The sequence below is a fragment of the Gorilla gorilla genome, chromosome 10 (genome assembly GCF_029281585.2).
Source record: "Gorilla gorilla gorilla isolate KB3781 chromosome 10, NHGRI_mGorGor1-v2.1_pri, whole genome shotgun sequence".
Lineage (NCBI taxonomy): Eukaryota > Metazoa > Chordata > Mammalia > Primates > Hominidae > Gorilla > Gorilla gorilla.
Window position 1 is genome coordinate 122,112,299 of NC_073234.2, and position 26,030 is coordinate 122,138,328.

The 26,030-nt window shown below is 41.5% G+C and overlaps 1 protein-coding gene across 7 annotated transcripts in view; it reads left to right on the plus strand.

Annotated features, from left to right (window-relative positions):
* Positions 1-26,030, plus strand: part of RFX4 (regulatory factor X4) — a 179,250-nt gene that overhangs the window by 132,946 nt on the left and 20,274 nt on the right. For 5 of the 7 annotated variants that reach the window (XM_004053812.4, XM_055358941.2, XM_055358942.2 and 2 more), the window contains 4 exons: positions 3,348-3,442; positions 4,147-4,264; positions 15,514-15,633; positions 16,304-16,465. In XM_004053812.4, the coding sequence (XP_004053860.2) occupies positions 3,348-3,442; positions 4,147-4,264; positions 15,514-15,633; positions 16,304-16,465 (495 nt within the window). The remainder of the gene's footprint in view (positions 1-3,347; positions 3,443-4,146; positions 4,265-15,513; positions 15,634-16,303; positions 16,466-26,030) is intronic. The other 2 variants (XM_055358940.2, XM_055358943.2) reach the window with 1 other exon arrangement.

A 26,030-nucleotide genomic window follows, 5' to 3' on the forward strand; every position in this document is an offset into this window, starting at 1 on the left:
GGACCTTCCGCAGGGCTTCTTTCCTGGCTTAGCCCAAACCTCACTCAGGCTGTTACTTCTTCCTTCACAGCTGCCCCAAGCCCACTTTTCCCCCGGTAAGAATTTTAGAGATCATCACTAAAATAATAATTCAGCTTATTGACTGCCTATTCTAAGCCAGCTCCTGTGTCAAATCCAATACATGCATGGTCCCATTTAATCTCCACATCAACCCCATGAGGAAGACACTCTTATCACCCCCACTTTACAGATGAGAAAACTCAGGCTTAGAGAGTTGGTGAACCTAACTCAAGGTCATACAGCCACTAAGCAATAGAGCTGAACCCAAGTCTGGTCTCACGTCTAGTCCCAGCTTCATCACCAGGCCTTAGTGCTGCTCATATTGTATTCATGTGCACAGGAGACAAAAAAAAAAAAAAAAGGAAATATGGGTGAGTTTTAGAGGTTCCAGGATCTTTCCAAGTGCTTACAATCATCCTTCCTGTTCTGCTTTTTCCTGTCCCCTGATGGAAGGTCAACAGAAAGCATGGCCCTGCACACCCTAATAGCACTGGGGGTACCTTTGATCACTGTGCCCCTAGGAACTCCCAATGGGCCAGGCACAGAGCAGGTGTCCAGCAAGATTCATGGAATACCAAAGAGATGAGTGGAAACCCAGAGTGAACCTAGTTCTTAGCTCTGCAAATCTTCCTAGCAGTGTTAGACTCAGTTCTCTTCCCACCTCAGCTCCTTTCATGAGGGACGAAAATGTGAACCAGACTCACAGGGAAAAATACAATCAGCATTGCTTGCTTAAAGGACCAGGCTCTGAGCCTTTGCTGGAGCACCATGGAGGTCACTGCTGCCTCTCTCAAGAAAGAACCTTCTGTGGCTTTCTCTTCAAGTTCCTTTAGGTCCAGGGCAGAATGGTGCCCTTTAAAGCTGTGATTGCATTCTTCTTCTGGGGAAGTAAATGCTGTGGTTCAGTTCAACCCAGCTAGTCCTTACTGAATGCCTGTCCTAAGTCAGGTACTGTATTAGATGCTGGCCAAAGGGCAGTGAATAAGATGGACACATCCCTTCCCAACATGGAGCTTACAGTTAATGGTAAATAAGACCTCAAACATGTATTTACAGATGTGTTGCATCTTACCAAAGAGAACAATGTCATGTAATACAGTGCTGTGAAGGGGGAATTGAGGGAGGGTACCAAGCCTCAAGGCAGTCCAGCACATGTGCGTCAACCCTGTACCTCCTAACCAGACAGCTGGGAAGTTCCTGACACACAGGGAGTTGGACCAAAGGTCAGCTTGAGCAGGGCTGGGACAACTGTGTGCAGCGCTCTTCTTTCCTCACAGCCAGCTGACAAATCTGCAAACTCTTGCTAGGGGGTTACCATCACCTCTGTGATATAGATCTCAGCCGGCAATGCTCAGCTTACCTTAGATTTTAAAAGTGCACATTAGTACTTAAGCAAGCTGATTAGAATGAGTTATAATTGTAACTGCCCAAGGTCTGCTGGGCATCCCAGCCCCATGTCCAAGTTCCGTTGGCTGGGATCCCTGGGGCTGGGATGCCCAACAGACCTTGGTTCAAACCTTGCTCTTACGCAGCTCTTACACAGCATGGGGCTGGATGCCCAAAAGACCTTGATTCAAACCTTGGCTCCAGTACACTGTGACCTTGGTTTCCATTTCTGTAAAATGGGACTAAAGTGAAGGGATTAAATGAGACTATCTGTGCCACATGCTTGGTACACAGTCTAGTGTTAGCATAGTGAAGTGGTTAGGAGGCAAGCACTTGAGTCAGGATGTGTTTGAATCTTGTCTCTGCAATTCACTAGCTGTGAAAGAACAACCTTTGGAAAGTTACTCATCTTTGTCTCTTTCTTCACTTGTAAAATGGAGGATAATAATCGTACCAACCTCCATGGGTTGTTCGTCCATTCAGTCAACAAACATTTGAGTATTCTAGTGTTATGACCCTCTGGCCTCAGAATCTTACTTCTTGTAGCAAGCGTCAACTAAGTAAAATAGAGAAAAGTGTCCAGTCCTTTAAAATGAGAGAACAAAAACTGCTCAAATGAAAATGAAAGAAACATATGGATTTTGAACTGTGGTTTGATTTATTGATCTCTGCATACAGAAACACAAAAATGTGATGAAAAGAGATGTTTCAAACTAGAGATCACCAGAGCCATGTTTCTATTTTCTAGAGCACTTCATTGATTAAAAAGCACTTCCAGCCGGGCGCGGTGGCTCACGCCTCTAATCCCAGCACTTGGGAGGCCAAGGCAGGCGGATCACGAGGTCAGGAGATTGAGACCATCCTGGCTAACACAGTGAAACCCCGTCTGTACTAAAGATAAAAAAAAAAAAAAAATTAGCCGGGTTTGGTGGCGGGCACCTGTAGTCCCAGCTACTCGGGAGGCTGAGGCAGGAGAATAGCGTGAACCCGGGAGGCGGAGCTTGCAGTGAGCCGAGATTGCGCCACTGCACTCCAGCCTGGGCAACAAGGCGAGACTCCGTCTCAAAAACAAAAAACAAAAAACAAAAAAAAGCACTTCCAGATTCAGTTATCTGACTTAAAGTGAAGACAGGTTGTAAAGTGGTAGGATTATCTCTCTAATGAGGAAACTGAGGGGCAGAGAGACTGTTTCACTTACTCAACAAGTATCTATTAAGCACCTACTACATGCCACACAGAGAGGCTGCTTGCCTGATACAGTTGTGGTCAAGAAACATTTGAATTATCACATGTGCCCTACCCTGGGCAGAGAGCAAGAGAGCAGCAATGCCTCACCCATTAATTCAAGCAAGAATTTGTTGGGTAACAACTATGTCACAGATAATGCACCAGCTAATAAAGATATCAGACAAAGAACTAGCAGGAAGACACACATGCCCACCCAACTATGCCACAGTGCCATTAGTCATATAATAAAGGTAGAAAACCAATAATAAAGTGCTATGTGAGTGCAGAGGAGGGGTGATCAGTTCTGCGGGCAAGGGGCATGGAAGGTTAAAGGGATTTCATACCAGGGCCATTTCAGTGGGGACATGAGGAACCAAGTAGTGGGAAAAGCCTGAAAAAAAAGACTAAGGCTATGAAAAAAGCAGGGCTTGCTGGCGGAATGGCAAGTAATATGGGATAGCCACAGTTTAACATGTTCACAGGCATGGAAGATGATCTTGGAAAGGTAAGTTGGGGCATGTTTTATAGAGTCTCGAATGCTCTGCTAAGACCTTGGAGTTTTATTTATTTAAAGTTTTACTTTATTCAAAGTTTTGTTCCTCTGTTCTTTTAAGACGTAGCTCTTGTTAAATACAACTGCAGTGATGCGTGTGGGGTTCTCCTTTGTTTGACAGTATATCAGGAGTTTGACCATCTCTTGGAGGAGCAGTCTCCCATCGAGTCCTACATTGAGTGGCTGGATACCATGGTTGACCGCTGTGTTGTGAAGGTTGGTAAACCGGCACCTAGCGGGCAGCCTTGGGCCCTGCAGCCCACCACTGCCCTCTGTGAACTTGGCCAAGACAAAGCCCTATGATGAGCTATCTGAACAGGGTTTTGAGGAGAGGCCCCAGGAGGTGGAGGGGTCAGGAGGCAGGACTCTTGAGTCTTCCATCCCTGATTCAACCAGGTCAGCATCTCTTTTATCTGCTGTATACACTGAGTCTTGGCATAAGATTTCATTTTTTAAAGTATTTTTGCTGCTACAAACAAAACAAAAACCATTGCTCCATAGCATTGACTTTGAAGACCATAAGCCTTCCTGTCATTTTTCTGTATTTATTTATTTATTTTTGAGACAGGGTCTCACTTTGTTGCCCAGGCTGGAGTGCAGTGGTGCAATCACAGCTCACTGCAGCCTTGACCTTCCCAGGCTCATGTGATCCTCCCACCTCAGCCTCCTGAGTAGCTGGGACTACAGGGGTGTGCCACCATTCCCAGCTAATTTTTGTATTTTTTGTAGAGATGGGGTTTCTGCCACGTTGCCCAGGCTGGTCTCAAACTCCTAGGCTCATGCGATCATCCGCCCACCTTGGCCTCCCAAAGTGCTGGGATTACAGGCGTGAGCCACTTCAACCGGCCTCATTTTTCAAAGAGACAGTAATAAATGAAAGGTCAAGTCAACCACTATTAAAGCCATTTACTTTCTTGTAGGTGGCTGCCAAGAGACAAGGGTCCTTGAAGAAAGTGGCCCAGCAGTTCCTCTTGATGTGGTCCTGTTTCGGCACAAGGGTGATCCGGGACATGACCTTGCACAGCGCCCCCAGCTTCGGTAAGGCCACCCCAGCCCTCCCCATCTCCAAACACTTTTTCCTCTGGGCTCCATGCCCAGAGGAATCTACCACAGTCTAACTTGCTGTTTCTGCAAGGTCATCACCCTGAAACACATCTGTTCTGGGGAGACATGACATTGTTAGGACTTTCAGGGAGAGAGATGGCATTACATGCTAAAGGTGGAGTATCAATCTGAAAATGAGTGGTTTTGCCCACAGATAGTACTATCTGAGCTTAAAGAAGAATAAATTGCAGTGGCTGTACTCCCCATGCCTAGATGTCCCCAGTGATTGCTGCTTCCAAAGCACAATTTCATAGAATCCCATATTTGTGCACTTCCCAAGACTGGGCACATGAAGAAACCTCTGAGTTTGAACACTTGCAAATGGCTTGATTGACCATACTCTTGCTGTGGGCAGATGACCTTAAGTTTTCTTTAAAAATGTACTCCAGTCTAATCCCTAAAAGAGGGCATTTGCATTCACTTTCCCTTTTGTTTCACTGACCCTTTAAGTCTTCATCACCTCCAGGAGATATCCCCACCTCAAGTCTTCATCTGCTGCTTTCTAGTATAACAGGGCTTGAAATCTCTGCCCAAAGGTACTGAGGGCAGTCTCTGCGGGCAGCAACCTGATTACTGAATCGGGGTGAATGTTATGCTACATTGTAGGACAGTTTTCTACTTTTCACCAGAAAGAAAGCAGTATGTACTGAATCCAGGTCATCATTGGCAAACTGAGATGGGACTTTTAGGCATTATCCAGACATTTGAAATCCCAAAACATTTTGGTTTCAATTTTCTGGGCATTTCGGCAAAGGGGCATTGGTAAATTTTCTGGGTAATTGCTTCAGTTCTCTACTTCCCTTCGCAAGTAAGGGTTGTGGTTTTGTTTCTCATTATCTCCAATTAAGCCAATCAGCTCTGGGTTTTGCTGTGGGTTTAATTTGACACTTTTCCATCTAGCTTTTTATGGTCTTGTCACCATTTTCCAGTTGTGCTATACAACGAAGTAAATATGTGGGAAAACAAAGAAGGCACTATTTTTTCTAAACAGCCCTGTCCATGAAAGACTGTGTTTACCCACTTGGAGAAGTGTTTTGTTGTGGATTTCTTTAATCTCAGCATTGGAAGGTTCTCTGAACCTGCCTGCACCATGGCTACAGATGGAAATTCTCTTTGAGCTGTATATGGAAATGCTCTGCTGACTGCTACCTGGGCAGTGCCATCAGGCATGGCATTTTGATGACTTCCAGTTCAGCACAGTTAGTGTTAGCACATGTTACCTCTAGCTCTGGAAAAATCATTCATGCAGAACTGTTTTCCCTTAAGTGAACTGTTGGAAAATATTTGAGATTTCTTCATTGCTTCCAAGTCAGAGAATCAACAATATCACACACAAACACACATACCCACACCCACACAGCGAGCATCCTCTCCATGCTTTATCCTTTACTCTTCAATTTGCTTATTCTTAAACTGACCACGTATGGTAGCAGGTGCCTTTCATTAGACAGGGAAAGTAATTCCCTTGCAATATTCTTCGAAATTCATCTGTGCTTACTGAGTTAACAGTCAATGTAAAAAAGAAAGCTTGAGCAGGAGAATGATTAGGCTTTATGAATGGGTTGAATTTATTACTAAGAAATATGGTTCCTTGAAATGTGTTTCTTTTTGAACCACACACTCTTTTGGGATAGATATACTGGAAACTCAGGCAAATGGCAAAAAAAAGATGATCACAAATCACTTAGAAAAGGAGAAAAAGAGATATTAACCCAGTCTCAGTTTTACAGTATTTTTCAACCCTGAGTGGGTTGAAATAATACCTGTCTCCCAAGTCCATTTAGCAAACTATCTGAAATGGCCCAGCTCATCTGACTCATTGTTGAATTTTGCAGCTTGGGGTGACAGGCAAGTTAAAAGAGTTTGCGGCAGACAAAAGCCCAGCTCCCCCTTTCTGCTTGTATATGTCAAAGACCCAGTTGGTGGTTGTGTTTGGGTCATGTGTTCCCTGTATGAAAACAGCTAATTAGGAAAAAGAGCCCTCTGTTCCTTGGTCCCCTCCCCCAGCCACAGGGGCCAGCTCTATATATCTTATAACTCCCACATGGTCCTTGTCGCTGTGAATGGGTACAGGGTTTGTGTGTCAGCGTAGCAGGCTGACCATTACAATGATCGTGTGGAATATCACAATGATCCCGTAGGGGACTCTATCACCTCTTCCCAGAACAGCCTCTTTCAAAGGTAGTTGACTCCTTTCTTCTCCTTAATTCCTTTTCACTCTCTTCTCCTTAATTCTTTTTCACTGAAAGAACCTATGCTGTGAACTAAAGTAGCCAGACTTTCTTTCTTTGCTGCAAGCAGTGTTTCTAGCAAAATTAGTTACCAAAGGTAGGCTATCAGGCAAACTTTTAGTCCTAATGAAGCAGAGCAAATCAAAGTTTTGTTTTTAAAAAACACAATCTTTTTAGTCGACTGATCTGATTTCAGTTCCTAGAGTACCTAGATCTCAAGTTGGTGCCAGCGCCTTTACCTTTTCTTTCCGGGTTTTCAGCAAATCCCTGCTTATCTCACTGTTATGAACATCTGGAAGGTAATAATAGTTCCCGGAAGTACTCCAGCATATATCAGTTTAAAAAGCAGCCTGGGTGTGACAGCTGAGGGGCACAATTGCACAACACTTCCACGGTTTCACTTTTTTACACACCTGTTGTCTGACCTAGCATCAAAGCTCACTCACTTCGGCAGGGCTGGGGAGACCATGTGGGCATGTGTCAGGGAGCGGCTCCCAGAACAAGAGGCCATGACCAAGCCTTCCCAGCTGCTTCTCTATGCTTAGATGGCCTGGCCCAGCTCGCTCTCTTTTAGGCAGAATCTGCTAAATTGCAAGACCTTAATGTTCGCAATGTCATTCAGGCCCCCACCAAGCACTAAGGGACAGGAATTGCTTTCCCTGTAGTCAGGAGTGGAAGTAAAAACCCAGAGAAGAGAGGACTTGCGTGTGGACTCAGAGAAGTGGCAGATTGAATTCAACCCGCAATTGTTCCCATGCTAAAGCTGGAGTTTTTTCTGCCATGCTACACTGCCACCACCTCATTTACCTTTCTTTAGGTAAAAGAACATTAATAACAACACAGAAACATGTATTGAGGGCCGAATATACTTTAGACATTACATTTTCTCAATTACTTCTCACACAACCCTGTGAGGTCTGAATTACTGCCCTCAATATGACAGACGAGGAAGCTGAGGTAGTACTTGAAGGATTTGCTTAACATTAGAGATAAGAATGAAGCAAAGACAAGATAATGATGACTATTATAAGAAATATTTTGGAAGCACATACTATCATTGAATTCTTGCATTAACTCTGCAATGTAGGTAATAATAGACACTTTCTAAAGAGGTGAGAAGGGAGCTTGGAGAATTTCCTTGCACAAGATCAATGCAGCAAATGTCAGAATTCTGTTTCAAAATCAAACCTGCCTGACCGCAAAGCCCATTCCTTTTTGATTATCACAATTAAGGCAAATACTCTGGGCTCAGATGCATGCCACAATAGAGCTAGAAAAATTTATTTAATCCACATTGATGGTATTAATATTTTTAAAATATCCATGGATTAAGATTTAAAAATTTAAAGCTATGAGAGAAAAGAATAATTATTAGACTGTCATGAGCAGTAAGAGATGCCAGAAGACAATGGAGTAATATCTTTTAAGTGTTGAGAACAAAGAACTGTCAACTATTATTCAAGAGTGAGGGCAAAATAAAGACATAATCAGTTATACAAAGACAGAATTTGGCACCCACAGATGTTCACTTAAAAAAACAACAACAAAAAACTATTAAAGGATGCATTTCAGCTGGGCACGATGGCTCACACCTGTAATCCTAGCACTTTGGGAGGTGGATTCCCTGAGGTCAGGAGTTTGAGACCAGCCTGGACAACATGGTGAAACCCCGTCTCTAGTAAAAATACAAAAATTAGCCGGGTGTGGTGGCGGGTGCCTATAATCTTAGCTACTCGGGAGGCTGAGGCAGAAGAATCGCTTGAACCCACGGGGGCAGAGGTTGCAGTGAGTCGAGATGGCACCACTGAACTCCAGCCTGGGTGACGGAGCGAGACTCCATCTCAAAAAAAAAAAAAAGCCATAGCTGAGGTCTAGAATACAAGAAACAACAATGTTCTAGTTATTGTTGCCATTGCTGTGTAATAAATTACCTAGGCTTAATGGCTTTAAGACAACCATTTTATTATGTTTATGGATTTTGCAAGTCAGGATCATGTGCCAGCTCACAGTTCCACGTGCAAGTGCCCCAAATGTGAAGTCACTTTGCTTTTATGATCCCTTCTTAGATACAGTGTAACTTCCCTCATACTCTATTGGTCAAAGGCAGTCCCAAGCCTACCATGACTCAAGGAGGTGCACAGACCCCAATTGTTAATGGACGGCACATCAAATAATTTAGGGACCCTGTTTTAAGATGAAAGAAATTTAAAAATATGTAAACATATTTAATTAACTATTGAATGTAATTTAAAAACTAAAAACTAATTTGTATATGTGTTTTAAAAAGTTAAAAATAAGTTCTAGGTAAAACTATAACATGGAGTAATGAGAAGAGAATCTTCAAGGAACAGTTAAAGCATGCTAATGTCTTTGTCTTTTTTGGGAATAACTAGGTAACTTTAGGCTTTGTTGGAGAAATTTACAGTTTGGATTTAATAAATGTTTAGCATATATGTTAATAAATTAAGGTATCATTACTAAAAGAACACAATCATGATTTATGGAGGAAAATGGAAAAATATGAAAACTTAAGAGACAAAACGTTAAATGGAAAAGAAGAATTGAGAAGATAAAAGAAGCATAGAAAATGGATGGTAAATGAAAGCACAAAATAGCATGGTAGAAATAAAGACCAAATGATAATCACAATAAAGGAGAAAGTCTCTTCCTCCAAAAAACATTAGGCATAAATGTTTTTATAGGCAAGTTTAACTAAACTTATAAAAAATGTAAAATCTTTAGTCTATGAAAATAAACATGAAAATCAATATTTCAGAGAATAAAAGAAAACAAGAGGCCGGGCGAAATGGCTCACACCTGTAGTCCCAGCACTTTGGGAGGATGAGGCGGGCAGGCAGATCACGAGGTCAGGAGTTCGAGACCAGCCTGACCAACATGGTGAAACCCTGTCTCTACTAAAAATACAAAAATTAGCCGGGCATGTTGGCACGCACTGTAATCCCAGCTACTTGGGAGGCTAAGGCAGGAGAATTGCTTGATCCCGGGAGGCAGAGGTTGCAGTGAGCTGAGATCGTGCCACTGCACTCCAGCCTGGGCAACAGAGCAAGACTCCATCTAAAAAAAAAGAAAAAAGAAAAAAAGGAAAAAAAAAGAAGAAGAAAATCTGTTTTCAGTGACTGCAAAGTTTAGGACATCCTGGCCCAGCCTAGGATGTCTGATCTCATTGTCCTCAGTGCTGCTTTGCCCACCTCATTCCCTTCAATAAAATGGTTTGACCTGCCCCCGCAAAATAAGGAAATGATTGTATTCTTTTAGTAATGATACCTTAATTTATTAACATATATGCTAAACATTTATTAAATCCAAACTATGAATTTCTCCAATGAAGTCAAAAATTACTTAGTATTCCTAAAATAGACAAAGACCTTAGCATATTTTATTCCTTGAAGATTCTCTTCTCATTACTTTGTGTTATATTTTTACCTAGAACTTATTTTTAACTTTTTAAAACACATATACAAATTAGTTTTTAGTTTTTAAATTACATTCAAAATAAAGAAATATACAACTCATTTTACAAAGCTAACATAATCTCGATTTCAAAATCTAGCAAGAAAAGCAGAGGAAAAGAAAATTATGACTCAACCACACTTTTTTTTTGAGACAGAGTCTCACTCTGTTATCTAGGTTGGAGTGCAGTGGTGCAATGTCGGCTCACTGCAACCTCCGCCTCCCGGGTTGAAGTGATTCTCATGCCTCAGCCTCCCAAGTAGCTGGGATTACAGGTGTGTACCACCACGCCCAGCTAATTTTTGTATTTTTAGTAGAGATGGGGTTTCACCATGTTGGCCAGGCTGGTCAGGAACTCCTGACCTCAAGTGATCCACCCACCTAAGCCTCCCAAATTGCTGGGGTTACAAGCGTGAGTCACCACACCCAGCCTACACACATTTTTTCCATAGGTGAAAAAAATTCTAAATAAAACACTAGCAGATCAAATTTAGTGGCAAAATTTTTTAAATCAATATTAGACTATGCCAAAAATCCTAGTAGGAAAAATTACCAATTAACATACTATATTAATAAAAAGAGAAGAATCATAAAATCATCATTATAGATACAGAGAAAAAAAGCATTTGATACATTTCAGCTCTCAGGTATGGTTTTTAAAAAACCTTTTAGCAAACTAGGAATAGAAGGGAATTTAATATCTTAAAGGGCATCTACAAGTCTGCAGCAAACATCACACTGAATGGCGAAATGTTAGAAAATTTCCCATTTCTATCATGAAAAGACAGGAATGCCTTCTAATATGATATCTAATAAATATGTACTGGAGGTCCTAGCCAATGCCTTAAGAAAAGAAAATGAAATAGAAGAATTAGAAAGGAAAACACAAAATTGTCTTTATTTATAGATGTCATGATTGCTGGCAAGAGAATCCACAAACTAATAGAACCAATAAGAATTCAGTCAAGTTACTGAATTTAGTTTTTTTTTTTTTTTGAGACAGAGTCTTGCCCTGTTGCCCAGGCTGGAGTGCAATGGCATGACCTCAGCTCACTGCAACCTCCGTCTCCTGGGTTCAAACCATTCTCCTGCCTCAGCCTCCCGAGTAGCTGGGATTACAGGTGCGCGCCACCACACCTGGCTAATTTTTTGTATCTTTAGTAGAGATGGGGTTTCACCATATTGGCCAGCCTTGTCTCGAACTCCTGACATCATGATCTGCCCGCCTCGGCCTCCCAAAGTGCTGGGATTACAGGCATGAGCCACCGCGCCTGGCCCTGAATTCAGTTTTTATAAAATCATTGGCATTCTTAATTTCACTAACTCAAAAATATAACTTAAAACATACACATTCACACAATTCATAATAGCAAAAGAAACTAAAAGGTACCTAGAAATAATTCTAACAAAAAATTGGTGGTGATTACACTGGTGTTCATTTTAGAATTCTCTATATTTTTCTATGATGCATATTTTTCATAAGGAAAATGAAATGCTTTGATTCTACCAAATGCAATCAACTATATTACCATATAACAATAACAAAATAAAATCTCCTTTTGTCTCTAATCCTAATGCCTTTTTCCATAACAGGCTCTGCTGCTCCCTAGCTCTGTGACTTTAAGCAAGTTATTCAAGCCCTCTGAGCCTTCATGTCCTCATGTATTAACTGAAGATAATACCTTCTTTGCAGTGTTGTTGAGAAGTTAAAAGAGCTTACTTAGCGCGGTGCATATGGAAGTAGTCAATGCTTGCCTATTTGATTCATACATCTAACACATATCCATTGAGTCTCTGTTGTGTGCCTGGCAATGTTGTAGTCACTGGGTATAAAGCACTGGTCAAGACAGAAAAATCTCTGCAAGATAGAGCTTACAGTCTAGTGAAGGAGGCATGCAATAACAATTAAGTTAAATACAGGTTATAGTATTTAACTTCGATGGTGAGAAATGCTAAGGAGATAAATAAAGTGGGATGTTCGCTGTAACTGCCTCTCTCCTCGTCTTTGGTGTCTCTCTGTCTCTCTCATCAGTCTTTCTGTATCTCCTTTTCATTTTCCTGTCTTCATCGATATTCACTATCCTCATCGCTGTGACACTCTGGCACTGAACTGTTTACTGCCCAATAATCTTAATGATTAATTTCCGCTTAGTAAGAACACAGCTTCTGTGGAGTCTGAGACTGAGCTTTATGCCTCCTTTGTACTCAGAGCACTTAGCACAATGGTAAGCAGGTAGCAGTAGCTCTACAAACTCTTGTTGTTTGAAGGATTAAAATTTAGAATGGAAAATTAACAGACAAACTGGTAGCTGATCAGAGGCATTAATGAAGAGAGCTTGAAGGCCCATGTCAAATCCGCACTTTCCCTAAAGTACCGGCTTCCAAGTTCAGCTCTGATGTTTTCTAAGAGTAATCTTAGGCAAGTTTCTTCACCTCATCAGATCTTTGTTTCCTTGTCTTATAAAACAAGAGGATGGTATAAAATGATTTCCAAGGTGTTTGTTCATCCTAAAACTACTGGTTTGGATTTTTATCATCCAAGCTTTCCATGCTAATTAATTATTTCATAGTACATTTCTCTCTTTCTATCCATGTTGACTTTAGATCAACATCCCAGCAAATAATTTCTTCATTTTGGAGACCCTTTCCTTATTTGATGCTATCTTTTGACTTGTTTGACTCTATGAACAAAACAATCATGTCATGGGATCTTAGAACATAGCAGCAAAAGGGATCTTAGCGATAATAATAATAGCTACCAATTATTAAACATCTAATATATACTTTTCCTCATTTTAGTACTTCTGTAATGTACATTTTACTGTCCTTTTAGAGAGCTGTAGCACATAACGATTGAGGAGCAACTTCAGAGTCAGACAGTCCAGGGTTCAAGTCTTGGTTCTGCCACTTAATAACTGTGTGACATTAGACAGCTACTTTACCTCCCTAAGCCTCACTTTCTTCCTTTGTAAAAGGAAAGTATCACTTATCTCACATGGTTGTGATGAGGATTAAATGCCAAAATAAATCTCTGGTGGTTTATACAGTGGCTGCCACAGAGGCAGAGGTCAATAAATGTCGGATTTTGTTTTCAGTATTTATAAGGATTAGGGAGGGTAAAGGAACTCATCTAAAGTCTAAGCTACTAAGTGGCAGAGCTAGGATCTCAACCTGGGCAGTTTGATCAACAGCCCATGTAATTACCCACACAGTGCTGTACCTCCTCAGTGGTTCACAGGATCCCATTTCAGAGAAACAGTTGGAAAGTTTAGTTTTAGAGACTGCATCTCACAATGATTGAGCAGAACCTGGACTTTGCTGAATACCAAATGGCATTGAAAAACGACATAGTACTGGAGATGGAAGAAGGATGTGAAGGAGGTACAGGACAGTGGACCTTGGCCTTGAGCTCTGTGGGAACAAGGACAGGAGTTTATGGCAGGCTGTAGAGAGAGGGGGTCATGTTCATGACCTGCTGAGCATCTAGTGCCCTTACAGTTAAGCCAGGGATCTTCCTCTCTAGCCTTTCTAGACCAAAAGAATTAACTGATCTGAGATGAAGGGTGGGGGTGTATACAGAAGCCAGGTGCAGTTAAGGAGAAAATACATAAATTTCACCAAAGAGTGCTCCACAAGCCCCCAGCTAGCCTCCATTACCTTATTTCTGAGACTTGGAGAGACCTAGCTCCCAGCTCAAGTGGCCCCTGTAGGGGCCAAGTCACTTACGCCATCTGGGCCTTATTTTCTCACCTGTGCTATGAACATATTAAACTAAATGACTTATAGGGGAATGGGAACAGATTACGGAGCCAGACCAAACTGAGGCAAATCCCTACTTGATTACTAATGAAGAGACTCATTTCCTCATCGGTAAGGGAGGATAATACCATCCACCTCACAGTTTGTTGTAAGGAAGAAACATATGTTCAGTGCTTAGCAGAGTTTTTGGTACAGAGTAAACACTCAATAAACAGTAGATGTAATGATGATAATAGTGATGGTAATGATCCATGATGAAGACAGAATGACAAAAAAAAATAATGCCAGAGAGTCCCGTAAAGTCTCTAAAAGGCTGGGCGTGGTGGCTCATGCCTGTAATCCCAGCAGCTTGGGAGGCCGAGGTAGGTGGATCACCTGAGGTCAGGAGTTTTAGAACAACCTGGCCAACATGGCAAAACCCATCTCTACTAAAAATACAAAACTTAGCCAGGTGTGGTGGCACGCACCTATCATCCCAGCTACTAGGGAGGCTGAGGCAGGAAAATTGCTTGAACTCGGGAGGCAGAGGCTGCAGTGAGTCAAGATAGCGCCAATGCACTCCAGCCTGGGTAAGGTAGTGAGACTCCGTCTCAAAAAAAAAAGTCTCTAAAAAAGCAAACTAGAAGGAAATGGGAAAAAACCAAACAGTATACTGGTCAGCTTGGAGAGAGGTGAGAAGTTTTGGACATTTTAAAGGGACTGCAGGATATCTACATGGAGATGTCCTATTAGGACCTGGAAACATGGGATGGGCGATAAAGGCTTGGCCCCTCTCTCTGACCCTGGATCCATGAGGCCTTGATTACAGTAGACATTAATTGAGCCCCTACCGAAGGTGCACCATTCCACTGTGCATGGTAGCAGCATGACATGCAAAAAAAAAGCTGGTTTTGAAATAATGTATTATCTATTAATCGTGCCATCTTGCACAAGTGCTTGGCCTGCAAAATAAGAATAAAAATACCCACCTTGCCACATGGTTGTAGTTATTAAATTAGAGAAGATAAGACTTTGAGCACAGAGACTGGCATATAGGAAAGTCTTTAAAAATGATTGTTCACATTCCCTTTTACAAAATAATCTACTCTAAATTGAAAAATGAAGACTGCCACTTGAAAAGACCAACTATTTTTAATGAATTACCTTTTCTAAGAACCATGTGCTAAATGAGGTCTTGAAAACATTTAGGGAAATAAGTAAATAACTTGTTGCAGATTTAAATTTTCAAATTGGCTCCTAGAATTATGTCAGGTACATTAGTAGATAGCAATACAAGGCAAAGTCCCTGCCATGGACATACTTAAAGTCCAATTGGGGGAATAATATGCTGGTGGAAGAGATAAAAATGAGAGACACTATGTTAATAAATGCCAAACAGAGTGAGGGGTGCTCACATGAGGATGAGGCCAGTGGGTAAGCAGGAGCTCAGAGATGGCTCGGTGGGTGCCATTTTTGATGGTGTCATACTGATATAACTTCAGCAAGGAAAAGATTCACTTGCCACAAAGTGTTAATGACACTTACCTTATGCCAAGCACTAGGCTAAGCTGAGGATACAGCCAAGAACTGCAACCTATGACCATGAGGAGATCATAATTGAGTGGAAAATTAGACTCTTGAGCAGACGATTTAGAACACTGTGTAACTTGTGCAGTTGGCCAGACAGAGGGGGCATACACAGACAGCACGACTTACTTTCTGTTTGATCCTTTTTTTCACCAGGGTCTTTTCACCTAATTCACTTAATGTTTGATGACTACGTGCTCTACCTGTTAGAATCTCTGCACTGTCAGGAGCGGGCCAATGAGCTCATGCGAGCCATGAAGGGAGAAGGAAGCACTGGTAAGCCAGCATTTTCCTGGGAATTGCACCACTTGGTAATGTTATTTGTATCCTTACTTCTGTGCTTTATGTTTCTTTAACTCTGTATCTCAAAGAATTTAGTTATGGTGAACAGGTTAAGTGGTATCAAACCAATCATGTCTTTTTCCTCTTTAAAGTGGGCATGTGGGCTGGGCGTGGTGGCTCACACCTGCAATCCCAGCACTTTGGGAGGCCAAGGCGGGCAGCTCACTTGAGACCAGAGTTCAAGACCAGCCTAGTCAATATGGCAAAACCCCATCTCTACTAAAAATACAAAAAATTAGCTGGGTGTGGTGGTGCACAACTGTAGTCCCAGCTGCTCAGGAGGCTGAGGCACGAGAATCACTTGAACCCGTGAGGCAGAGGTTGCAGTGAGCCGAGAGTGTGCCACTGCACTCCAGCCTGGGTGACAGAGCAAGACTCCATCTCAAAATAAGTAAATAAATAAATAAATAAACAAATTAAATAAAGTGGGCATATTTGTATACAGAAATTGCCTTGAGTGTCATGATGGTGATGGGAAACCATCGAAGAGTTTGACAAGAGAGTGACATCACACAGATTAGAAGAATATTTCACTTTTTAAAGTCTTTTAGAGACACTTGCCTTTACATTTGGTTTTAAAAACTTACCCTATCTCTATCCACAGCAGAAGTCCGAGAAGAGATCATCTTGACAGAGGCTGCCGCACCAACCCCTTCACCAGTGCCATCGTTTTCTCCAGCAAAATCTGCCACATCTGTGGAAGTGCCACCTCCCTCTTCCCCTGTTAGCAATCCTTCCCCTGAGTACACTGGCCTCAGCACTACAGGTAATGGAAAGTCCTTCAAAAACTTTGGGGAGTTAATGTTTGAAGAAAGGGCTTTCTGCCAGCCTGGGCAACATAGTGAGACTTCATTTCCACACACACAAAAAGCCAGACATCTTGGTTCACACCTGTAGTCCCAGCTACTTGGGAGGCTGAGGTGGGAGGATTGCTTGAGCCCAGGAGCTACGATCGCACCACTGCATTCTAGCCTTGGTGATACAGTGAGACCCTGTCTCAAAAAAAGAAAAAAAGGGCTTTCTGGAAAAACATTCTTCTCCCACAATCTCCAAAAGATAATGCCAAAACCTGGGTATCTTCCTGGATTTGTGAATGATGTACAGGTATTCATTTATTCGTTGGTACACATTCTGTATGCTGCTGTTTTCAAGTTGGCAAATTAAGCATATGATAAAATCCCAAAACTAAGCCACTGAATTGATTATAATGCTATGTAACATAAATACACAACATTCTTGAAAACAAGAAAGGGAACTCTCTGAATCAAAAACTGAGCTGCTTTCGTTTTCTCTGGAAAAAGAGGCAGACAGGAAACTTTACACTAAGCTATGGCAACCATAAGGAGGCAAGGGCTGTGATGTGAGTGGGTCTTCAGGTAAGCTAGAGCTGCCGGGCACACAGCATGAGGCTGATGCTACCGTGACACTGTGTGGTGGCCCACACAGTCCAAGATATGCACAGGAGTCTCATAAGATTCATTTACAACCAAGAATTACCCAAGCTTGGATACACACCCAAAAGAAGGCAGAGACCCAAACAGATGTTTGTACATCAGTGTTCCTAACAGCATTTCTCACAATAGCCAAAAGGCAGAAACCACTGAAGCGTCTATCGATGGATGATGGATAAAGAAAACGTGTTATATACATAAATGGAATACTATTGAACCTTGGAAAGCAATGAAATTCTGACTCATGCTACAACTCTGATGAACCTTGAAGATAGTATGCTTAATGAAAGAAGCCAGACACAGAAGGACAAATATATGATTCCATTTATATGAGGTACCTAGAATAGTCAAAGTCACAGACACAGTGAATGGAATGGTGAATGTCAGGGGCTGGAGGGAAGGCAAATGAGGAGTTAGTGTTTAATAGGTACAGAGGTTCAGTATAGGATGATGAAAAAGCTCTGGAGATGGATGGTGGTGATGGTTGCACAACATGGTGAATGTACTTAATGCCATTGAACTGTACACTTGAAAATGGTTAATACTGGGCGTGGTGGCTCATGCCTGTAATCCCAGCACTTTGGGAGGCTGAGGTGGGTGGATCACTTGAGGTCAGGAGTTTGAGACCAGCCTGGCCAACATGGTGAAACCCCATCTCTACTAAAAATACAAAAATTAGCCGGGCATGCTAGCACATGCCTGTAATCCCAGCTACTAAGGAGGCTGAGGCAGGAGACTCGCTTGAACCCAGGAGGTGGAAGTTGCAGTGAGCCAAGATCGCTCCACTGCACTCCAGCCTGGGCATCAGAGCAAGACTCCATCTCAAAAAAAAAAAAAAAAAGTTAATATGGATATATATTACCACAATTAAAAGTCACCCAAGTATCCGTGGAAGCCCAATTCCACGAAGGAGGAACAACAAACTTAAGAACAGAGAGAGTCTATATCCAAAGGAATGAAGTTAATAGGACAACCTGAAAAGTATTGTTAAGATGAGAACTAAAAAGAAACCAGCCAGGCATGGTGACTCACCCTGTAATCCCAACACTTTGGGAGGCCAAGGTGGAAGGATGTTTTGAAGCCAAGAGTTCGAGACCAGTCTGGCCAATATATTGAGACCCCATCTCTACACAAACTTTTTTAAAAAGTTAGCTGGGCATGGTGGTGTGCACCTGTGGTGGAGGCTGAGATGGGAGGATCATTTGATCGTAGGAGTTCGAGGCTGCATTGAGCTATGATCAGACCACTGCACTCCAGCCTGGGTGATAGCCTGTTTAAAAAAAAAAGAAGAAGAAGAAAGAAAGGAAAGAAAGAAGAAAAAGAAATCATACCCATGAGAGTCAAGATCTTCAAAAGGAAATATATAATTGTTGAAATAATAATTTCAATAGATAGGTTGAATATTAGAAAATTAGATTCAACTGAAAGAGATCAGTAAACTGAAAGACTGAGCTGAGGAGTTCTCTGATAATGTGGCAAAAAGAAATAGTAAGTATAAAAGTGATGTTAAGAAAAAGGACGGATAAACTCAGAAATTCTAATATTCATTTAATAAATGTTCCAGAGAAAGAATAGAGAGAAAGTGAAGATGTAATAGCTGAGAGTTTTATAAAATGGAATAAAGACAAGGCTTTTTAGAACAAAAGCTCTCATTGAACATGTGCTGAATAAATGGAAAAAAAAATTACCTCTAAGCCCACTGAAGAAAATCAAAGATAAAAGAAATCTTACTAGTTTCCCCAAAGAAAATGTATATAACCTCCAAAGAAGAGAGAACCAGACTGATATCAGACTTCTCATTTGCAACATTAGATTCAATACCTGAAACCATACTTTTGAAGTGTAAAGAAAAAAACTGCATTGAAAACTTTGGATCCAGAATCCTATATATGTTTATTCATGTATATATGTACACACATGTATTTTTTTCCCCCGTGAGGACATTTTATGTACCAAGTCCTGTGCTGGGTGCTATGGGAAATAAATAGATTAATATGCCAAGGCCTTGCTACCAAGAGGGAACACAAGGATAAAGAAAAGTACAGAGATAAGTGTTATGGAAGGAAGAATGTGGTATATGCAATAAGTGAGATATAAACTAATGCTATGAGGTTCCCAAGGAAGGAGAGATTCTATGTGGCTGGAAGTATCAGGGAAGACCTCACAAAGATTCCAGGCTTTGTGGAGTGGAGGGCTTGGTCAGGCTATGATAATTAATTCATTATCTTTCCATCCAAACCTGCTCTACTACCCTCCTGTTACCCAGGCAACAAATACGGGAGTCAGCTTCAAATCTTTCCTCTCCCTCAACTCCTGTATTAGTTAGGGTAGGCTAAGCTGGTGTGACAAATAGATCCAAACATGGGTGGAGTTAACACAACTGAAATCTATTTCATGCTTGAAGACAGTACTGCTAGGGTATTCAGTCATAAAGGAGGCTCTCTGTAATGCAGTCATTTGGAAACACGTGCTCCTTCACTATTAAGCTCCCACATAGCCCAGGGCAGTATTTCCCAAACTGATCCACAGACCAGCAGTATCAGTATCTCTTGGAAACTTATTAGAAATGCTCTTATCTGGTCCTGCTGCAGACCCAATGAATCAGAAACTCTAGGAGCAGAGCCCAGGAATCTTGTTCAGCAAACTTCCAGGTGATTTTGATGCTCACTAGGTTAAGGACCACTGCCTGAGGGCTTTGTTAAGTCTGTAACCAGCTGGCAGAAATGGAAAAAGGGCACGGAGGATGAAAACCAACTCTCTTAAAAGCCCTGGCCTGAAGGTGGCACACGTCACTTCCACTTATATTCCATCAGCGAGGACTTAATCACATGGCCTCATGTAACTGCAAGAGAAGCTGGGAAATGTAGAATAGCATATACCCAGGCAGGGAAAGGGGAACAGCTTTGGGGGCGACAGCGGGCATTCTCCATCACACTTCCCAAGTCCAGTTGTTCTAATACTAATCTAGACTGATCTGTTCCTTCCCATCCCACTTGTGCCTCTGTTTCAGGCCACCCCCACCTCTCATGGACATCCACAGTGACTCTCAAGCTGGTACCCTGCCTCCAGACTCTACTCTGTCCTCTCTCACACTACTCACTAAGTCTCGTTTTCATGAAGCTTGTGCCTCCTCAGAGTGCTGGGGCAAAGAACCCACTGCCTCACTCTAAAAGCCTTAAAGAGCTCTCTTTCTCCTAATCACTTCTCACACTGTTCCTTCTTCTTGGGCTAGCCTCCTTCTACCCTCTGCCTGATAAAATCCTACTCACCTCCTTTGATGTTCCCCTCACCCTCCAAGTTAGAATCTTCCTCCAGACCCTCACAGCATGGACTTAATTATATCCTAATTCTATTTAGGACTGTTTCCAGAATAGACTCGGAACTAAAGTTTTTTTTTTTTTTTTTTTTTTTTTTTTTTTGAGGACCAAATAAATAGGGTCAGATTGCTCCATTCAGGAGCATTTACTCATTTACTCACCTATCTATCCATTTCTCCAAAAAATATTTCTCAGGTGGCTTCTATGTGCTAAACACTTTCGGATAGGTGGTGATATAATAGCAAACAATAGAAGTGTGGTCCCTGCCCCCTGGGAGTTTATGTTTAGAGGTTAAGGTTCTTGATGAGCAAACTGACAGTAACAATATAGTGTGAGGAGTGCTAGGTTGGAAGAAGGGTCAGAGTATCATGGGAGCATGAAGGAGAGGGGAGAAAAGGTATTCCAAGTAGAGGCAAGAGAGAGCATATTATTTTTGGGAAACTTAAAAGTATATATCCCAGAGACTTTTGATTAATTCCTTCCCCAAAGTTTCCTCTCTCTATGGAACTACACCTACTTAGAGAAGGATTGAGCGGATGCTTAAGAAACTGGAAGAACTTGCTATCTTGTGTACTAGCCAATAAACTCAGTGGCCCTCTGTCAGGGACAGCTAAGGAAATTGGATTCTTCAAAGTATTGAAAAGCTGGGTTGTTAATAAATGGCATTAGATCAAGCTTTGATTTCACTTTGGGTACACAGCTAGAGAGCCCTCTTCTGTGGAAATTTAGATTTGAGATCGCCGTATTTGTTTATATAGATGCGCCTCAAACTGTATTTTGTTTTCTGCTTTGAGGAGGAAGAATGTGATCAGGCTCCCACCTCCCTCCCATTTTCTTTCCATAGTGGGTTGTTGTAGTTCCTGCTTAGAAGGCTCAGAAAAAGTACGTGTAGTGAAAAGAATGACTTTGTTCACCGAACATTAAAAGGGAAGAGAATTTAAGTACCATTCGCAGCTCTTCATGCAGCTCTCAGGAGTTCTTCAAAGACTGGGATTATTGGGCAACCATCCTGAGTCTCCTTTCTCCCTAAAGAAAGAGCCATTTACCCAAATAATCCTGCCCAAATATCCCTGTCATCACCAGGGAGACACACACGAGTCTGCTAGTGATAATATCCTAACTTCTGAAATAAACAGGGAAATTATACAAATAAAAGAGTTCTGCATTATGAAGCAGAAACCATTTGGATGAAATGTTTCTCAAAGTGTAGCAACATTTCAAATAAGGAGACAGACTCTAAGGGAATAAGGGATGGGAGGGAAGAGTGTGAAAGGAAGACGTCTAGGATCTTCTCATAGTTCTCATCCAGCTAGTGAGTGTGCCTGGCTTTCTTTGAAGCAATGTGGAGGCCTCAAGTTACGGCAGGTGTGATAGACAAGGCCACAGGAATATCATAAATGGCTTCAGATATTTCTGTGCAATGTGTTCAAGAGCCATAAACGTAGCTTCTTAGAAATACAAATGTGAAACAGGTTCTCTTCAGATGATTTTAAGCTTTGAAGATTTTGGCACATTCCAGCTTTGTTCTCAGATATCTCCATGGGGCATTAAAAATGTCATCCTATATAAGACTATGTATGATATTTTTCTCAAGTACCACTTTTGAAATACTCCATTGCTAAATTAGACTGGATCTGGGCATGTAATGTGGGTCATGGTCTTGGAGAAAAGAAACCCAATTTCCTAACAACATGTATGATTATATAGGCATATTATATTATAAAGCACAAACTATTTACCCATGCTAGAAACCTAAATATTAGGAAATCTATTACGGTAGGCTTCTTAAATTTTCATTGAACAATAGTGTAAATTGTAAAACAATTACGTAAATCTTATAAAATGTATTTGCCATGTTTCTTTTTTTAAAAAAGTCAACTCAGCACACAGTTTTCATGCCCAGTTAATTTTTATTTCTATTTTAAAATTATCGCTTGACTTATATATCCCATCTACTTTCCAAAAAGTTTTGAAGTAGTTTATAATAAAAACAGAAAAATCAATTTCGTAAAAAGGACCAAAACCAGGAAAAAAGAAAGAAAAGGTGAGGAAAATTAAATCAAACAACGGTTAGCTTTAAAAATTTATTAAAATCTTATTAATATGTGAAATTTTATGTGACCCAGTTATTTTGTTGGGTTTCCAGCATATCGTTGATCAGACAATGTAAATATTACCAGGTTTGACTTGTTGAGAATCAAGGCCAGTCAAGTACCTGGGACTGTTTAACAAATAAATGTCCCACTTTGGATGGACACTTCTCCATTTTTCAGCTGTGAAAAAGGAACAGTATTATGTGTGCTTGGTGGCACAAAGCTAAAATTAATTCATTGCACATAACCTTTTGGCATCCTTCGATACAAGGACTAGGGAATACAAGGTAGTACAGATAATGAGTTATGACTCACTAGGAAAACAGTCACTCTGCTTATCTGTAGCTACGTCTAGTTCCATGTCCACATTTCTAAATATATTTTATTGACTGTACTTATTAATTGATTTTTTTTTAATGGGGAAAGAAAGGGAAATGAAATAAATTTCAGGTACCTAAAATTAAACCTGATATATGGACAATTTTGGTTGGGTTTACGGCAATGTCATGATAAGAGGCTGGTTAAAGGATTCCATTCCAACAGATTTCCGCAAGGTAAGATCTAGCCTGTCTGTCCATTTTCTCCCCAAATTTGTAGGCTTGCTACGCTCCCTCATGACCTGGCAAAGTTGGCAAAGTTTAGAAACCTTAACTTTCTTTAAGGAAAACTGGCTCCTTTCCTCCTTGGGAGCATGGCAGGCAGTGCCAAACTGATCAGTCTATTTAACATGACATTGGGCTGCAATTCTTTAATGGCATCTAAAGCAAAACGTTAAGCTCCTACTCTGTCCCATCGGGCCACCGAAGGGTTCTAAAACCTCGTTTATGATGTCATTTTAAGTATTCCCTCCTTCAGCAATGACAATAAAAGTTAACTATTAAACTCATGTTTTCAACTTCCCACCATGGGTTCCCTGCAACACAAAACCAGCAAATTAAATCATTGAGATACTAGGATACTTAATGAAATAAAAGCGAATTCCTCATAAATGGCCCTAACTGTAGAACATCTGGCCTGCCCAGCTGCATTTTCTCTACATCAGTTGAGGATGTAACAAAGATAACCGACCCTTAGTCTTTCCAAATAACAAAAGCCCAGTTATTCTGAGGGCAGCTAAACCGAGTGGGATAGGATGGACACTTCAGCCCTGCCATAGAGTCTGCGATGACTCATTTACAGGACCTCAGAGTTGTCAGTGCTAGTGAATTCCTCCTTCTTTCGTCCCTGCTACTTCCTTTTCTTTAAAGGAATGGAATCACGAAAAATAAGCTGGGATTGAAAATAGATTGTTTAATTGACTCTTTTTTTTGGATCACAAAATCAAATCTTAGCTTGCTGCTGGGACTTTAGGCTCCCTCATTCATTCATTTGTTCATTCATTCAACAAATATATATTTCGTGTCTAATTTGTACCAAATCCTGGGAGTACAGAAGTGAAAAAGAGTCATAGTCACTTCCCGCATGGTACTTACATTCTAGTGGTAAGAGTCAATACAGAAGTAAACTGCCAGGTAAAGGTGTAATTTCAAATGGTCAAAGTGCTATGTGTGAAAATAATAGTGTGCTATGAAAAAGTATAAAGTGGGGACGCATCTTAGTTGGTGGTCAGAGAATGCCTCCCTGACAAGGTGACATTTATCTGAGACCTGAAGTTTTACAAGGAGCCAGCTACATAGAGGTTGCGGAGGGAAAAAGAACTTTCTATGCGACGGGGAAAAGCATGTGCATAGGCCTCAGGCAGCAAAGAGCTTGGCATAGTGGGAACTGACAAATGTGTATAATAAATAAGGAAGAGAGTGGCAGGAGAGGAAGTTGCAGAGATAGGCAGAGGCTAGATTATGCAGCAACATAAGAAGGAACTGATTCATTTGCTGCCCCTGGTCAGTTCTGTCAATCAGATTTTGACCATGGAACTATTGGTAAAGTGTAACTCAAACAGATGAGGTTTCTAGCTTCAATAGGAGGTCTCTTTAGACACAGCTGTCTTAAGGATAGATAATAGCCAATGACGGAGGTTGCAGTGAGCCAAGATCGCGCCACTGGCACTCCAGCCTGCATGACAGAGTGAGACTCTGTCTCAAAAAACAAAAAAAAGATGATAGCCAATGACATACCTAGAGATACAGGTAAATATCAATATATAGTCTTCTTTCCCTGTCTCAGTCATGAAGATTACAGGAAATGCTTGTTTAGTAGCAAATCCTGTCAAGCAACATCGTCCAAATAGAACTTTCTGTGATGAGATGGAAATTTTTTCTATCTTAGCTATCCAAAACAGTAGCCATTAGCCACCTGTGGCTATTAAGCACTTCAAATGGGGCTAGTGGAATTAAGAAACTGAATTTTAAATTGTATTTAGTTTTAATTCATTTAAGTTTCAATAGCCACGAGTGGCTATAGGATAGGGCAGAGCAGCTCTAGAATCTTGACACACTTAAAGGAGCTTACAAACAAAAGGCGTAGGTTAGGTTAAAACTTGAGCAACATCTGTGATGGTTCACAGAATCCTCCTAAGGAAAAGGTTAAAGCAGTGGTCTCCAACCTTTATGGCACCAGGGACCGGTTTTGTGGAAGACAATTTTTCTATAGACTGGGGAAGAGGTGGGGGGGATGGTTTCAGGATAAAACTGTTCCACCTCAGATGATCAGGCATAGACTCTCATAAGGAGTGTGCAACCTAGATCCCTTGCATGTGCAGTTCATAGGGTTCACACTCCTATGACAATCGAATGCTGCTTCTGATCTGATAGGAGGCAGAGCTCAGGCAGTAATGCTTGCTTGCCCACCACTCACCTCTTGTGTGGCCCAGTTCCTAACAGGCCACGGTCCAGTACTGGCCCTGGGGTTGGGGACCCCTGGGTTAAAGGATTCAGTCCAAGATCTGAAAAAAAAGGGTACAGCTAGGTAGCTTGGGAAGCACTCTAAATTTTCAGAAGTCTGTAGCAGAATCTCAAAGCTTCTGGGTTTTTGTTGTTGTTGTTGTTATTGTTGTTGTTTTTGAAACAGGGTCTCACTCTGTTGCCTAGCCTGGAGTGTAGTGGCGTGAGCACAGCTCACTGCAGCCTCCACCTCCTGAGCTCAAGTGATCCTCCCGCCTCAGCTTCCCAAGTAGCTGGGACGACAAGCACACACCACCACACCCAGCTTTTGTATTTTCTGTAGAAATGGGGTTTTACCATGTTGCCTAGGCTGGTCTCAAACTCCTGGGCTCAAGAAATCAGCCCACCTCAGCCTCCCAAAGTGCTGGGATTATAGGCATGCGACACTGCGCCTTGCCAGCTTCTGATTTTTAATGGCCCTTAACATACAGAATGTGTGACAGGAGGCAGTATGTTATAGAGCTTTGTTACTCAAAGTGTGGTTCACAGACCAACCACATTGTCATCATTTAGAAGTTTGATATAAGGGCCTCACTCCCAATCTACTGAATCAGAATCTGCATTTTTAACAAGATCTCCAGTGATTCAAAT